The sequence below is a fragment of the Plecotus auritus genome, assembly GCF_963455305.1.
Source record: "Plecotus auritus genome assembly, chromosome: 4".
Classification (NCBI taxonomy): Eukaryota; Metazoa; Chordata; class Mammalia; order Chiroptera; family Vespertilionidae; genus Plecotus; species Plecotus auritus.
Window position 1 is genome coordinate 90,898,086 of NC_137775.1, and position 16,579 is coordinate 90,914,664.

The window sequence follows — 16,579 nt, forward strand, 5'->3', positions numbered from 1 at the left end:
GAGACTTGAATCTGTCATTAACTACTCCTCCAAACCTACTCTAACTTGTCCGCCCTCACTCTTCCACCCTCCCCACCTAAGCGTGAGTGCTAGGCCAGCCAGCAGAGAGTAAGTGGTTGGCAGTCGGAGGATCCCATGGACAAGAGGTGGTCTTGCCTCCTAAGCCCACATTCTTAACTGCTCCACAAAAATCAGAAAGAAGGACCAGTGTCTGCCAGTTATTCCCGTCCAAGCCTCTTTAGACTCCATAAAGCACATGGCCCCTTCTGATAAGTAAGGGAAGATGGGACATGATTCATGGGCAACGGCGAGAATGAGCATCAGAAACAGGTTGTAAAAAAGGCTTCTTTATTGAGAACAGTGAATGTAAAAAAACAAAACAAACACACAAGAACAATAAAAGTGTGAGGCAGGGGTGGCTCCCCGTCCCCATCTCCTCCAAGACGCACCCCTCCCTCCCACGCCCTCCCACCCTACGCTGTGAGTACGGTACATACAAAAGCCGCCCATGGTGCATACAAAAAGGACGGGTTATATAATGTCAAAAGCTCCTGAAACTCCTTCATCTGCCAGGCACTTAGGATGAGGAAAGGAGAGGAGGGTGGGGAGGAGACACAGGTCAGGGTCAGCGTGCACAAGTCCATGTGGGGAGGACGCACTGGCCGTGTCCTCCGCGGTTCTGGCGCAGACCCCGAGATGGGCCCCGTGGGCCAGAGCTACCCAGGAATTTGAATATATTAAGGAACGCTCCTCAAACCCGGCTCCTCTGCAGCCTAGCCCTCCCTGGGCAAAGTTAGCAGGTGAGTGGCAGAACTGCACCTGGCCAAGGGGCGGAGACCCAGGCCAGAAATTGGTGTCACCTGAGGCACCCACACTGTCCCTGATGGGGGAAAGGGTGGCAGAAAAAGCAGCCCAGCCCAAGGCCCTAGTCACCAGTCCGGGTCCGAGTCAACCTCCCCAAGGGATGAGGGTAAGAAAGAGGAGGAAATCGCAGGCCCCGCCCAAACCTCAGCAGTGCCTGTGGTGCCAGGGTGGGTCCAGTAGGGCCGAGGAGGACAGGGTTCTTGCCCATCATGCTGCAGGCACCTGTCAAGAGGTCCTCCCCTGCCCATGCCAGCCTGAGGCACGGCCTGCCTGGGCTCCCTCCTCATGGCTTGCTGTCTGCGGGGCTGTCTCCCAGGGTGTTGGCAATCTCGCTGAAGGAGGGCCTGTCCTTGGGGCTGAGGGCCCAGCAGCGCTGCATCAGCCGGTAGAGCTTGGAAGGGCAGCCCTCAGGCTGTGGGAGTCTGGTCTTCCCAGCCTGCAAATCTGCAGGAAAATGGTGGGAGGGGAGTTAGTCCAACTTGTAACCTCCTGTGGAACCCTCTGTGGAGCCGGCAGTACCCGCAAGCAGCCACTGGAGGGCGACTTGGGGTGGGGGTCACTGGCCAGTGGCTGGTGGGCACTGACTCAAGGAATACAGGGGAAATATCTTGCAACCAAAGGGGATAACTCCCCTGGCCCCAGCTCTGCCGGGCTGGTGGGGGCAGGGTCCACACAGCACCGGAGGCAACCAATGCATGGGGGCTGAAGTGGGGTCAATGGGCAGGTGTCAGTGGCTGGAGTGGGCACTGTGGGCGAGGGTGTTTACCAACCAATATGCCGGTATTTCAACAACTGGAGTGGCCATACCTGTGTACCTGCTATGGCCAGCCCTGAGGGCAGGCAGGCTGAGCTGCCTCCAGGATCCTGAGAAAACTCTCCACCTGGAAAAACCTGTGGAAGGGTCCCTTGGAAACAGCTGCCTACCTGCCAGCACCTCGTCGTCAGCCTGCCCACCATGGGGCATCTCTCCATGGGTGAACACTTCCCACATCAGCACACCAAAGGCCCAAACATCAGACTTGGTGGAGAAGTCACCCTCCAGGATGGCCTCGGGGGACATCCATCGCAGAGGCACCCAAGCCTGGCGGAAGTGGTAGTACTCGCTGCAGAAGAAAACCACACGTGGGGGTGGGGGTGGGGGCGGGGCCTCCGTGGCTCACGGAGTGGGGTGGGTTGTGGTGAGGGACACAGGTCCCTCATCCCAGGTCTGGGTCTCATACCCGAGCTAGAACCCAACTTTTCTACATCAAGGCACTCAAGAAACTGGTAACACAGGGGTACACTGAGTGAGATTTGGGGGCATCCACATGGGGTTGATGGTTAAAAATTCCATTAAGAACCAAATTTTGGCCCTGGCCGGTTTGGATCAGTGGATAGAGCGTCGGCCTGTGGACTGAAGGGTCCCAGTCCCAGGTTCGATTCCAGCCAGGGGCACATGCCCGGGTTTCGGGCTCGATCCCCCCCTAGTGGGGGATGTGCAGGAGGCAGCCAATCAATGATTCTCTCTCATCATTGATGTTTCTATCTCTCTCTCTCTCCCCCTTACTTTCTGAAATCAATAAAAAATATATTAAAAAAAAACAAAACAAATTTTGCCTACATTTTAATATAAAAATAAAAAGCTAATAATCATACATACTTTTGGCACTGGTTTTAAAAATGTGAAAAAAGAAAACATGTTAAATGGCAAGAACATTTAAAAAGCTTTCGTAATACATCAATCATGACTAAAGCAACAGACGAACTGGGGGACTGAGCCCTGGGGTGACTGGAGGGGAAGTTTCCGGGCGCCCCCAGGCACCCTGCAGTGTGGAGGGGCATCCCAGAGCATCTCTGGCTTCCAGTCTTAGGATTCAAAATAATAATTAGAGAATTCAGGAAGTTACAGAGGGAACCATACAAATAGTTAAATTATATGCAAACTGTTATAAAACCTACTAGCTACTTTTAAAAGGTTTATAGTATTTTATCACTAGAGAAAAATCTATGAGCGACAGGGACCTGTGTCCCAATGGCTAGGATGCCTGCTGCACCCTTGGAGAGAGGATAGGAAGTCTCTGTCCCTTCTGGGCTCTCCGCTTTAGACTAAGCAGACATTTAAGCAGCCCTTCCCACTCCTCCCACATCTTCCCTCCACCCCTCACCCCACCCACCCATTTCCTTCTACCTGTTGTATACGTCCTTGCTGAGCCCCAGGGCCGACACCTTCACCTGTCTCTGGGCGCTGACCAGGCAGTTCCGAGCAGCCAGGTCCTTGTGCACAAAGCGGTTGTTGGACAGGTGCTCCATGCCCAGGGCCACCTGGGTGCACAGGGCCACCTGCAGCAAGAAAGGGACTCACTCATCCAAGCACCCAAGTCTAGGGATCAAAGTGACCACCCCCGGCACAACCCTCAGTGGGTCTCAATGCCATCAGTGTGATGCTTAGGAAGCCCTAAGCAAAGCCACAACAGCTTTAGTTTCCTTCTCTGCAAAGTGGGGGTCACAGTGCCTGCCTCACTGGGTTGTTGGAAGAACAGAATTAAATGAAATTAAGCTCTGGGACCACCTGGACATGCAGCAGGTGCTAGACAGGTGAGTGGCACGTGGGTGGGGAGAGCACATAGTCACCACTTGTGAAAAATAACTGGGCAGTGATCATAGCTCACATCCTAATGGGTTGTTCCTTATCCTTTTTACTTCAAAATTACGTATTTTCTACTAGTTATATAACAAAGCTCATCAAACATATGTGCACTTCCACAAAAAATTATAAAACTCAGACCCAGGTAACAATCACTAAGTTAAAAACACAGAACCAACAATGCTAGCACCCCAGAGCACATACTCTTTGTATGCTTCCAGCCTTATCTGGTTCCAAAACGGGGAAACGGAATTATATTGTTTAGGAACGTGTGTGTAAAGGCAAAACCAGAAAGAACAGCCAAGAAGTTATTACCATAAAGTCAGGACAGTGGTTACCTCTGGAGGGGAGGGAGAGTGCATGATGGGGAAGGAGCGCTTAGGTTTTACACACACACGTTCCTAAACAATGTAATTCAGTTTTCCCGTTTTGGAACCAGATAAGGCTAGAAGCATACAAAGTGTATATTTTTTTTGCCTGATTTGTTCACTCAGCATTGTGAGATTCATCCTTTGGGATGGGGTGCAGGGACTACTTTACTGAGTTTTCATCCTGAATATACCATATTTAATAATTTTAATGCCAATGGGTATTTGGATTTTTTCCCCAGCTTTGTGCTATTAAGAACAGTGCTGCTATGACCGTCTTATGCGTGAGCACACGCATAAATTTCTTTAAGATATCTAGGTGTGGGTCAAGGACTATGAGTATCTAGCTCTACAAAATAAGAACAAACTCTTTTCCAAAGTGTAGGAGTTAAAAATATATTTCTCTAATTCTCTTTGAAAATTTTTGAGCCATGTGACTGTATTATATAGAACTAGTGCCGCGGTGCACGGATTCATGCACATTGAAAGGCAATTAATTAGAAGGTGGCCAGCGGGGTAGGACTGGGTGAGATGAGCCAGACACACCCTGGAACCAACCTCTCGCGGTCCCTCTCTGGCTGACCACACCTGGGGACCCTCCGCAGGTGGGGTCCCTTGGCCTGGCCTGTGGGGTTTGGGCTGAAACCAGTTCTCCGACATCCTCCAAGGGGTCCTGGATTGTGAGAGGATGGTTCTCAGGTGACACACCCCAAATCGAGCTCCCTCCTCTCTGATTCCGGGTACGTCACCCGAGAACCTCTGCTGCCAAGTCACCACAGCTCGGCAGCTCCTGTGTTGAGCGTCTGCCCCCTGGTGGTGAGTGCATGTCATACCTACCAGCTGGTCAGACGGTTGCTTAGCCTTTTATATATATATATATACTAGAGGCCCGGTGCATGAAATTAGTGCACAGGGGTATGTGTCCCTCAGCCCAGCCTGCACCCTCTCCAATCTGTGACCCCAACTGCTCGCCTGCCTACACCTTCCTGATTGCCCCTAACCGCTTCTGCCTGCCAGCCTGATCACCCCCTAACCACTCCCCTGCCAGCCTGTTTGACCCTAACTGCCCTCCCCTGCAGGCCTGGTCACCCCTAACTGGCCTCCACTGCAGGCCTGGTCATCCCTAACTGCCCTCCTCTGCTGGCCTGGTCCCCCCCCAACTGCCCTCCCCTGCAGGCCTGATCGCCCACAACTGCCCTCTCCCGCTTGCCATCTTGTGTCCACATGGGGGCAGCCATCTTGTGTGTTGGAGTGATGGTCAATTTGCATATTACTATTTTATCAGATAGGATAGAGGCCTGGTGCATGGGTGGGGGTGGGGGCCAGCTGGTTTGCTCTGAAGGGCATCCTGGATTAGGGTGGGGGTTCCCTTGGGGCGTGGGGCGGCCTGGGCGAGGGGCCTCTGGTGGTTTGCAGGCCGGCCATGCCCCCCAGCAACCCAAGTGGAGGCCCTGGTATCTGGGATTTATTTATCTTCTATAACTGAAACTTTGTAGCCTTGAGCGGAACCATGCCTCCTGCTCTCTCCAGCTCCGTGGCTGCAGCCATTTTTGTTGGGATTTATTTATCTTTTATAATTGAAACTTTGTAGGCTTGAGTGGAGGCCTGGGCCCACCAGGGTGTGTGGAAAGCTTGGCTTCCTCCATTGCCACAGAAACCCAAGCCTCCTGCTCTCTCCGTGGCCGCAGCCATCTTGGTTGGGTTAATTTGCATACTCGCTCTTGATTGGCTGGTGGGCGTGGCTTGTGGGTGTAGCAGAGTGATGGTAGAACTGGAGGCCCGGTGCACGAATTCATGCACGGGTAGGGGTCCCCTTGGTGGCCTTCAGAGATCAGGCCGAAACCCACAGTCCAACGCCACCTGCAGCTCCTACCTGCCACTCCTGCTCATCCCGGCCCCAAAGTGCCACCCGCGGGCTTGCGCCCAATCAGTCCCAATCTGGAGAGGCTCACAGCCACGAGCCTTGCGTCTGGCGCCCTCCCAAGGGGAGTGGCCTGCAGGATCGGGCTGAAACAGGCTCTCCGACATCCCCCAAGAGGTCCTGGATTGCGAGAGGGTGCAGGCCAGGCTGAAAAACCCCACCAGTGCATGATCGGGCCGGGGAGGGACCATGGGAGGACTTCAGGGCATGTCCAGCCCATCTTGCTCAGTCCCAATCAGCTGGACCCCAGCAGCAAGCTAACCTACCGGTCAGAGCATCTGCCCCCTGGTGGTCAGTGCATGTCATAACAACTGGTCAACCAGTTGACTGTCTGCCCCCTGGTGGTCATGCATGTCATAGCGAGCAGTTGAGCAGCCTTAGCAGATCATTAGCATTTTACGCTTTGATTGGTTGTTCGGTTGTTCTGCCAGACTGTCTATTTGCAATTGCCCTTTTATTATATAGGATAGATACCTTATAGAACGTTCTAAATAGAACTATATTTGTTATATTAACATTTTAAAAGTATATACCAGTAGACTGAACAAATATTAATTAAACATCTACTGTACACCAGCTAGGTGCTGGTGAAATACAACAGAAATGGCAAGACAGGGCTCCTAGTGAGAGGATAGTCTAGAAGGGAGACAAAAATTATCCCCGCAGAAGGCTGCCACCACTGGGAGAAGGTGCTCCAGGCCAAACAGAGGTAAAATTGGAGCACCAGGTCAGCGTCTGTAAAGACCCATGGCCCCTAGGCCTCGGTCACCTTATCCAAACCTTGGAAGCAACCACTGAGGGACACATGGCCCCTGTAGTGTTTCTTTGCATATAAAAACAAGGCAAATAGAAATGCACAGAGATCCCTGTGGCCTGTGGAATATTATTTAACAAGTTACAGCCAGCTGTGTGGTTCTACCATACACTCATTCTCAGGATCCACAAGGGGGAAGTCACCCATCACATAAATGCACTCATGGAGAGACGAAGGTAAGAATGGGGCCAAAAGCCAGTATCATTGGCAATCAAGGAAATATAAGCTACATCCCAATGAGATACCATTTTATACATGTCTGATGGCAAAAAGTCAAAAGTCTGCCTCCAACTTATCTCCAATGGTTAAAACAATACATAAGAAATAATACACATACATATTAAGAAAATGAGAAAGCAAATATGAACAAATGAATCTGGATAAAGGGTTTGTAGGAGTTCCTTGAACGTTTCTTAACACTCTTTTTTTAAAAAAAATATTTTAATTGATTTCAGAGAGAGGAAGGAAGAGAAACATCAATGATGAGAGAGAATCACTGATCAGCTGCCTCCTGCACGCTCCCTACTGGGGATGGAGCCCGCAACCCAGGCATGTGCCCTTGACTGGAATCAAACCTGGGACCCTTTAGTCTGCAGACACTCTATCCACTGAGCCAAAGCAGCTAGGGCCTTAACACTCCTTTAAGTTTGAAATATCAAAATAAAAATTTACCAAACACACACACACACACACACACAGGCTCGTGCACGTTAAAAAATAACTAACTAAATGAAAGCAGCCCATGTGTGGACCAGTAATGAGTATGTCATAAATTATCCAAAGATTATGCTCATGTAATTCTATGTTCCTGAAATTCAAAGAGAAATGAAGTGAATGGGAGTGGTAGAGGGGCTGTTGCCAATTTACCTAGTGCGAGAAGGCCACCTAATCTGAGAGGAGGAGACAGGAACACTTGTTGAGTACCTACTGTGTGCTGGCCCAAGCGAGGTGGCTGCCCCTCTTATTTGCACTGTGAGGTGGGGCTCATCCTCAGCCTTGCCCAGGATCCCATCTGAGGCTGTCCACCCAGCCTGACACCAAAGCCTGGCTCTCTCCTCAATACCATAGCTGCCTCTCCCGGCTCCATCACTGGTATTGGGGGCATGGGAGGGGCCGTCTGCTCAGCAGTGAGCCCAGTGGTGGGGGGTGGCTTCAGCCTGGCCCTTCAGCATCAATGCTGGCTCTGTGCACCTTCCCCAGCCTGGCTTCCAGAGGAGCTGAGCCAGGCGCTGGCAGAGGGGTCACTCCAAAGACAAATCTCGGCTGGTGTGCACTGGCCAGTGACATCCCTGAGGACCAGCTGCCTCCAACGGTGGTTTGCTAACTGTAGTTTGCTATTAGTATGTCCTGAAACCAACTTAGTTCATCTTAACCAGCATTAAAAAAATGGAACATCGCCCTGGCCATGTGGCTCCGTTGGTTGAGTGTTGTCCTGTGCACCAAAAGGCTGCCGGTTTGATTCCTGATTAGGGCAAAGGCACAGGTTGCAGGTTCAGTCCCCGTTGGGGTACAGGAGGCAACCGATCGATGTTTCTCTCTCACTTCTGGGCAATGTTTCTCTCGCTCTCTCTCCCCCTCTAAAAACCAATACAAACATATTTTTAAAAATCCGAACAGAAAATATCAGAGTGCATTACTTCGTAAGGGTATCATTCATAACATTTTTCACTTTTACAATATATAATCATGCCAATGTTGCTGGGTTGTGATGCAAAATGTACTTTTTTTTGCAATTTCACAATAGTTTCAGTCACAATAGTTTAAGAAACAATGGTCTAAATCTGTGCTGTCCGAAACAGTAGTCCCGAGCCCCTTGTGATTATTTATGTTAACCAAAACGTAATAAACATTAAAAGCTCCGCGTCTCTGTGGCCTTAGCCAGCCGTGGGCAAACTTCGGCTCGCGGGCCGGATCTGGCTGTTCTATCCAGTTCTCTTGCTCTCCCCTCTGCTCCTTTACTTTGAATTTATATTAGTTCACACAAACACTCCATCCATGCTTTTGTTCCGGCCCTCCGGTCCAGTTTAAGAACCCATTGTGGCCCTCGAGTCAAAAAGTTTGCCCACCCCTGCCTTAGCCACATTCTCTGTGCTCAGCAGCCACCTGGGGCGAGTGACTACCGCACTTCACAGCAGCAGCTACGGAGCATGTCCACCTCTGCAGGGAGTTCTGTTAGCACTGATCCAAACCCCCACCCAGCAGACCCATCGACACAGCCAACCACTGACAGACACCGCACACGCAGAGGCGCTTGCTGAACAAGCACCATCAAGCGCTGGGGAAAGTCTCATCTTCTTGGTGCATTTCCTTTATCAAAAGTGAAGACACAGCCCTGGCCGGTGTCTCTCAGCCGTTAGAGCGCCGGCCTGTGCCCCAAAGGGTCACAAGTTTGCTCCCTGCCCCAAGTCTGTGCATGTGCGGGAGGCAACCAGTCAATGTGTCTCTCTCTCATGTTGATGTTTTCTTCTCCCCCCGCCCCCAATCCCCACTCCCTCCCTTCCACTCTCTCTGAAAAGCAATGGAAAAAATATCCCCAGGCGAGGATTAAAAAAAATAAATGACACAAAAATCTCTGGATAGCTTCCAACCAAATGTGTGTATCAGTGAGGAGGGTTAAAGAAGAGATCTACCAGGATTACTAAGCTCTCCCTGGGTACAGAGCCTGCACTGCATCTCCAAGGAAAAAGCAGAGGCCACACTCTCCAAACAGTCCCCAGACTGCCATCCTCAGAATACCCCAAGTGCCACTGGTGGTAAAAGGGCCAGATGAACACTGAAGTGGGCATCATAAGTGAATGGACTCTACTTCAGGCTTCAAAACCCCAGGGCATTGCTCAGCCTTGCTTCATTATCTGTAAGGGGCAGACAAAGGCTTTTGTAATGTGCCCTCATCACACTTGCCCTTCCCCTCAGTCTGCTCTCAATCTGCTGCTCGTCAAGGGAAACAAGAGAGTGGACTTGGCACGGTGACTAACTTGCTATCTTTCGAGAGGCAGTGCTTCGGGAAATGCTGGCTACGTGAGGACGGCAAAAGGGGATTCTGTCAGACCCAAGACAATGAAGTGTTTCCTTACTGCTGGGCAAGCCGCCACCAGAGGGCCACAGGATTAATGTTCAAATACTGTTATAAAGACCAGCCCCACCCCTTCCTTTCCAACTTTTCCACAGGTTCCAGCTAACCCACTGTGACTCTACTGTGCTTGTCTCACAACAGGCTTTGTGTGTACCGCCACATGTCCTGGCATCTGACTGCATAAAGCTCTGTCCACCAGCTGCTAGCGACCCTACTTCTCGTCCTGTCATTGGCTTGAAGGTGATCCATAGAGAAATCACAGGTTACAGTTCTCCGACTTTAAAATCCCCATCATCTTATCAGCTACTTAACAAGCATTAACTACAATTATGCCACCACCCAGGGCCAGGGTCTTTGACTTTTTCTCTTTTAATCTTTATTGTTGAAAGGATTACATATGTCCCCCTTCCTCCCCCATTGGCCCCCTCCAGCTTGCCCCCACCTCCCTGACTTCTTTCACTATCCCACTGCTATCCTGAAATCCTCCTGGGGATCCCCCCAACCCACCCACACCACGTATGGCACCCTGGTTCCAGCTCTGGCTGGCCGGGGAGCACCCTGCCTACCACTCCAGCTCTCCTTAATAACATAACTCTTGCCCAGCCGGTGTTGCTCAGTGTTGAGCATTGACCTATGGACCAGGTCACAGTTCCATTTCCAGTCAGGGCACTTGTCCCGGTTGCAGTCTCCATCCCAAGTGGGAGGCGTGCAGGAGGCAGCCGATCAGACTCTCTCATCATTGATGTTTCCATCTCTATTCCTCTCCCTTCCTCTCTGAAATTAATAAAAAAACTTAAAAAAAAAAAACACTTAACTCTTTCTCCTTCCATTTTCCAGGACTCCTAGGCATATAAAGTTAACAGAGTAGCTCACTAAATTACTAGCACAAGGAAGTATCTACAGGTTTAATTCGTATTTCCTAAGAATTATCATTTTCATGAAATCCCCCCAAAGCAGTGTTTTTTAAACTACTGATTGAGACCCACATAGGTCTCAAAACCACTGGCAAGGACTCCTCAAACTTTGATGGGCTTACGAATCAGCTGAAAAGGTTGTTGGAAAATTGCAGTTCCTCAGATCCGACTTTCAGATTTTCTGATTCCCTCAGTCTGAGTGAGGTATGGTCCAGAAAGCTTTTTTTTTTTTTTTTTAAGCAATCTCATCCCACCAGATGCTGAGTACTGTCTTTAGAGAGTGTGGAACCCAACTCATTGAAGCTTCGCCATCAAATTTAAGATGCCTCTTTCAAAAAAGTGTGGGGGAGATCTTCAGCGAAGGCGGTAATGACTTTCAGTAAAATACTGTCCCTCAGGCCATGTGTCAGAGGTAACCAACTTCCTGCCAGCCTATGTCCCTGTCCCCATCTCCCAGCCACAGAAACCTACCTTAAGTCCCCTCTCTCCTGAATCCATCCCCTTCCTGCCATTCAACTACCTCCTGTCCTTGAGAACTGAACTCAAATGGCTTTCTCTACCAGGAAGTCTTCTTTGTTAACCACAACTGTCTTTCCACCTGAAGAAAGTGGAGTCTCCAACATTTCTTAATGAATGCCTCTCACTTGCTGTCTGTGTGGTACCTGAAGTCTGTGTGGCATATGCATCCTCATTTACCTAAGCTCCCCCGCTTGATCCTAAGTGCCCCGGCAATGCCCGGCAGCTTCCATTTTACATCCCCAAGGGCCCGCCCTCAGGGCATGGCCCCATGCATGTCCTGATTTGTGAGCTCTGGGTTCCTGACGTTCCACCAGCTGGAGCAGCTTGCCCTGTCCTATGGCTTCTCAGAGATGGAGGCAGGGGTGAGGTGTCAAGAGGCCTGCTCTAGCTGACCTGGGGCCAGGTCACTTACCCTATCTGGGCCTAGTAAACTCACCTGTAATGGGAGGCCAGCCTGAAGGGCCCAGAACCACTTCCCCAGAGAGATAGGGGTAGCCAGGGTCCTACACACCTGACTCACCAACCAGCACACCTTTCTGCCCTGCCAAGTCTGTGACCGGAGTCAGCCTACAAGGCAGGGGATGGTCACCTGGAAGGGCCTGGCAGTCAGTGTCTGTCCACCTGCCCTGAGCTTTGATTGGTTTCTGAGGTGACTTTGCTGTCAGCTTAGGAACAGAGTACCAGGCACATGAGGGAGGTGGATCATCTCAGAGGAGAGGGAGCAGGCTGTGGACAGGGAGAACCGGGCTGCAGAAGCGATCATCTGCTGTGGGCGGGGGAGCAGGCGAGCATCCCTTCTTCACTGCTTCAGCCCAGGCCTGCTCCACCACAGGCTCCAGCCAGGGCTCTGTGCCCACAACAGCCCTCTGCCCTGAAGGCAGGAGGAGAACAGGAAGGAAGGCCGCACAGCTACAGCCAAAGTGAGAGTGAAAGTGTGAAAACCACAGTAGGTGAAACACGGGCAGCCCACTCAAAAAAGTTTCCACACGCGGAGCCTGAAGAAACATACTCAGGGACACACCCAGGCCAACAGCCCCTAAAACTCAGGCAGCTCACTGCTCCTCACCTCACTGCTCCCTGCTGCTCCTCCACCTCTCCACTCCCCGCTGCTCCTCACCTCAGTGCTCCCTGCTGCTCCTCACCTCTCCGCTCCCCGCTGCTCCTCACTTCACTGCTCCCCGCTCCCTGCTGCTCCTCACCTCAATGCTCCCTGCTGCTCCTCACCTCTCCGCTCCCCGCTGCTCCTCACACCTCACTGCTCCCCGCTCCCTGCTGCTCCTCACCTCTCCGCTCCCCGCTGCTCCTCACCTCACTGCTCCCCGTTGCTCCTCACCTCACTGCTCCCTGCTGCTCCTCACCTCTCCGCTCCCCGCTGCTCCTCACCTCACTGCTCCCCGCTCCCTGCTGCTCCTCACCTCAGTGCTCCCGGCTGCTCCTCACCTCAGTGCTCCCTGCTGCTCCTCACCTCTCCGCTCCCCGCTGCTCCTCACTTCACTGCTCCCCGCTCCCTGCTGCTCCTCACCTCATGGCTCCCCGCTGCTCCTCACCTCAATGCTCCCGGCTGCTCCTCACCTCAGTGCTCCCCGCTGCTCCTCCACCTCTCCGCTCCCCGCTGCTCCTCACTTCACTGCTCCCCGCTCCCTGCTGCTCCTCACCTCATGGCTCCCCGCTGCTCCTCACCTCTCCGCTCCCCGCTGCTCCTCACCTCACTGCTCCCCGCTCCCTGCTGCTCCTCACCTCTCCGCTCCCCGCTGCTCCTCACACCTCACTGCTCCCCGCTCCCTGCTGCTCCTCACCTCTCCGCTCCCCGCTGCTCCTCACCTCACTGCTCCCCGCTCCCTGCTGCTCCTCACCTCATGGCTCCCCGCTGCTCCTCACCTCAATGCTCCCGGCTGCTCCTCACCTCAGTGCTCCCCGCTGCTCCTCCACCTCTCCACTCCCCGCTGCTCTTCACCTCAGTGCTCCCTGCTGCTCCTCCACCTCAGTGCTCCCTGCTGCTCTTCTACCTCAATACTCCCTGTTCTTCCACCTCAGTGTTCCCTGCTGCTCCAGCTCAGTGCTCCCAGCTCCTCCTCCAGTTAAATGCTCCCTGCAGGGAGCTAATGTCTTGCTCCAGTGGCAAAGGCAAAGAGCAGCTCTTCTATATGAAAACAACAGGGCAATACAAAGCCACTTTCAGGCTATGTGATTTGGACAAGTCACTTAACCTCTTAAACCACAGTTTCTTCACCCACAAAATGTGGATGGCAACATTAAGATGATTATTGTAATCACCGAGAAAACACATGCATAGTACTTAACATAGGCCCTGGCCCACAGGGAGCACTCAGTGAGCAGAACCTGTTATGAGGACTGCCCTTGCTCCTGGACCACCCCGGGGACCTCTCTTTTCTCCCTCCCTGTCCTCACCTTCTGCTTAGTGCTGAGGGGCTGTGACTTCAATTTTTCATCCTTGCTCTTGGAAATCCTCAGAAACTGTTTGAGGTCTCCCTGAGGGAAAAGCAAAAGTCTGTCATGTCGGAGCCCAGCCATTATATCCCAGGCATCAAAGCAAGCAGGCGCTCACAGGTGCCTGCCCGGCAGATGGTGAGAAGTCCTGACCTGAACGCCCACCCGAATGGACGCCCCTCCCGTGAGGGAAGTCCAGTGGGAATTAAAAAATACATGGCAGGTGCCTCCCAGAAGCTGTCAGTCAGAGAGGACTGTCCTATCCACCCTCAGAGGAGCCTCAGATAGGCGGTGTCAAAGCCCCTGCCTTCAAAGTGCCAAGAAGAAAAACAGCACCCCTACTGACCCCCGCCCTCCAGGGGTTTATCATCTTAGACATAAACAGGGGGTGACCCCAGCAGCAGAAACGTACTCAAAGCACTCAAATACTTCTGATGGGAGCAGGAAGGGTTACTCCTCCCCTTCCTACACCAGAGCTTATCAACACCCCTTTGAGGACTGGAGGAGTTAGGCCTAGGTCAGTCAGGGAATGAAGAGCAAGGGGCAGATCTGGGCATGACAACCAGGGTAGAAAGAAAAGGCTGGTGGCTGGGCTAACACTGGTGCCTCACACGGGAATGCCGGGAAGGAAGGAAAGCCGGGTTCTGTTAAGTTTATTCTCAAGGGGTGACAAGCCCTAGGAAAAAAGAAAAATAACCACAGGAAACCAGAGTCAGAGAAGAAGACCTGGAAGGTACCCATGCAGGGTGCAGTGAAGCCGGGAGAAACTTGGTACCCGACACAGGGCTGGCAGAGGAGGTGCTGGTCAAGGGAAGGCAGGTGTCAGAGCTGGGGGCAGAGGGCAGGGGCAGGAAGCAGAGCATCTCAATGGTGTAACAGCAGGCAAACCTCAGGTCTCAGCTGAGACCACAAGAGGGGAAGTTCCCATGGTGTACCCCCAACTGCCGTGAGGACACTGCCCTGCCCGAGACCCGAGGTCCCCCTGCTAGCAGCATACCAGGTCCACGTACTCCAGCACCATGTAGTGGGGCTCGGCCTCCCGACACAGCCCCAGGAGCCGCACGACGTTGGCGTGGTTCAGCTTCCCAAACATCTCGAACTCCCTCCGGAAGTCCAGCTGCTGCTGCTCGTCCCGGCTCTGCAGGCTCTTCACAAGCACCAGGGTCTCTGCCACCCCCTCCTCCAAGCCCTGTGCCTTCGCCAGGAACACCTCTCCAAACTCGCTTTTCCCTGTGGGTACAGATCTGAGTCCGCCAGCTGCCTGCCCCCAAGCGGGGAAGCCCCTAGCCTGGGAAGGTGCCACGCCGCTCCAGCATGCAGTGGGAGTCTCTGCTATTCCCACCCACACGGACTGGGCAGTGGCCAAGTTCAGCTGCGTGACCCTGAGCCAACCTTTCCTCTCCCACCTGAGCTTCAGGTCCCCAGTAGTAAAATAAGGGGTGGGATTAATATTCAGGATGTTCCAAAAGGTGGTTTGTATGAGAATGGCAGGTGGCTCATGATAAACATGTCTTAATAGTTATATGTTTAATGTATACTCAGAAAAACTTAACTAGCACCAATCCCTAATTTCTCACATGTTTCCCTAGAACAGAGCTAACTTTAGTTAATTTTTTTTAAAGGAATCAATCTAAAGAAAGCATCAAGTCAGTAACACACAGGAATGACACAAGTTGTGAGGTGGGGTGTGAACAAGCAATGGGGACACACTGGACCAGATCTCCCCTGTACCCCCTCCCCCCCTGCCATCTCCAGGTTCTGGGTTTCAGAGACTTCAGAGCCACAGCCATGACTTAGCCTCAGACAGAAGCGGTGACCTATAGCTAGGCAGGGGAGTTGTGGCCAGGCAGCCTACCCAGTGTGGTGATGGGCTGCAGGCTGGCCCTCGGAAAGTGCATCTTATCACTCGTACTGTGGCGTTTGTTGGTGGCTGCGGGGCCAGAGCCCAAGCTGGTCAAAGCCACTTCCTCTTGGATCTCCGCCGAGGGCTGCCCATTCTGCAAAGGCCCGCCTGGGAAGAAGGAGCACAGGGAAGTGCCAAGATGAGACCTGTCACTCAGGTCGCGATGGGGTCCTCAGTTTTCTCCCCCAACCCTCTACTTGCACCAAATGGTCTAATCTCAACTGATGAACTGAGGGGATGAGGCAAGGATGACAGCCTCTGAAATGGCTGAGCAAGCTGAGCAAGTCTCATCTGAATCACTGGGCCCTGGACACCATATAGACATACGGGTTTTGGCTTCCACAAGGCCATCTATAGGCAAAGCCCAAAACAGGCACAAAGAGGAAATCACAAGGGAGACCCAGGCCCTGCATCTGAACACCTCAGCTTATAGGAGAGATGCAAAAATGCCCCTGGGGAGATCCCAGTTGGAGGAGAGAAACAGATTGCCTTTGGGGCACTCAAAGACTAATAAGCGGGGGAGAGAGGAGCAGGAGAGACAGATAAGAGGTGGACCAGCAACATGAATATATATATATAGGAGTTAGATCTGGCTTAGTGCCATAGGGAGAAGGCAGGGAAACACAGGAAGCTGGCACAGAGGCTCCAATGAGGAAGTCTTAAGCCAGGTTCCTCAGAAGCCCAGATCCTGGGAAGTTGCCAACTCCAGGCTTCCAGCTGGGGTGGGAAGCTCTGCTCTGGCTGCAGGGACAAGGGCAAGCCCCAGCCCCGTGCTGCCTGCATCCTCCAATGGCCACCAGAGGGCGCTCAGCACCTGCACACGGCACCACCTCCCACCTCCAGGGGGCCCCTCACCATTGAGGCACTCCATCTCTGGCTCCTCGCCCTCTGGCTGCTTCTGAAGCCGCTTTGCCTTGCAGCGCTTCTTGCAGTAGAACATGAGGCCCAGGACGGCAATGATGTAGGCCACGGCGGCGCCCACCGACAGCCCAATGGTCTGGATCATCTTGTAGGGGGGTGGGCTGCCCGGGCCCTCTGACTCCTCTGGCATGGGCTTGTCTTGAGTGAGACACAGAGAGGTCTGTGCAGGGGTGCTGAAGCAAACCCAGCCTACTTCTCTACCAGCCCCTCA

General features: G+C 52.7%; 1 protein-coding gene across 1 annotated transcript in view; it reads right to left on the reverse strand.

The window, feature by feature from the left end:
* Nucleotides 1-332: 332 nt before the first annotated feature.
* Nucleotides 333-16,579, reverse strand: part of PTK7 (protein tyrosine kinase 7 (inactive)) — a 69,610-nt gene continuing 53,363 nt past the window's right edge. Inside the window, exons 14-20 of the mRNA XM_080663783.1 lie at nucleotides 16,303-16,506; nucleotides 15,400-15,555; nucleotides 14,542-14,774; nucleotides 13,506-13,586; nucleotides 3,032-3,183; nucleotides 1,789-1,967; nucleotides 333-1,308 (exon numbers count right to left, since the gene is read on the reverse strand). Coding sequence (XP_080519909.1) covers nucleotides 1,148-1,308; nucleotides 1,789-1,967; nucleotides 3,032-3,183; nucleotides 13,506-13,586; nucleotides 14,542-14,774; nucleotides 15,400-15,555; nucleotides 16,303-16,506 — 1,166 coding nt within the window. The 3' untranslated portion in view covers nucleotides 333-1,147. The remainder of the gene's footprint in view (nucleotides 1,309-1,788; nucleotides 1,968-3,031; nucleotides 3,184-13,505; nucleotides 13,587-14,541; nucleotides 14,775-15,399; nucleotides 15,556-16,302; nucleotides 16,507-16,579) is intronic.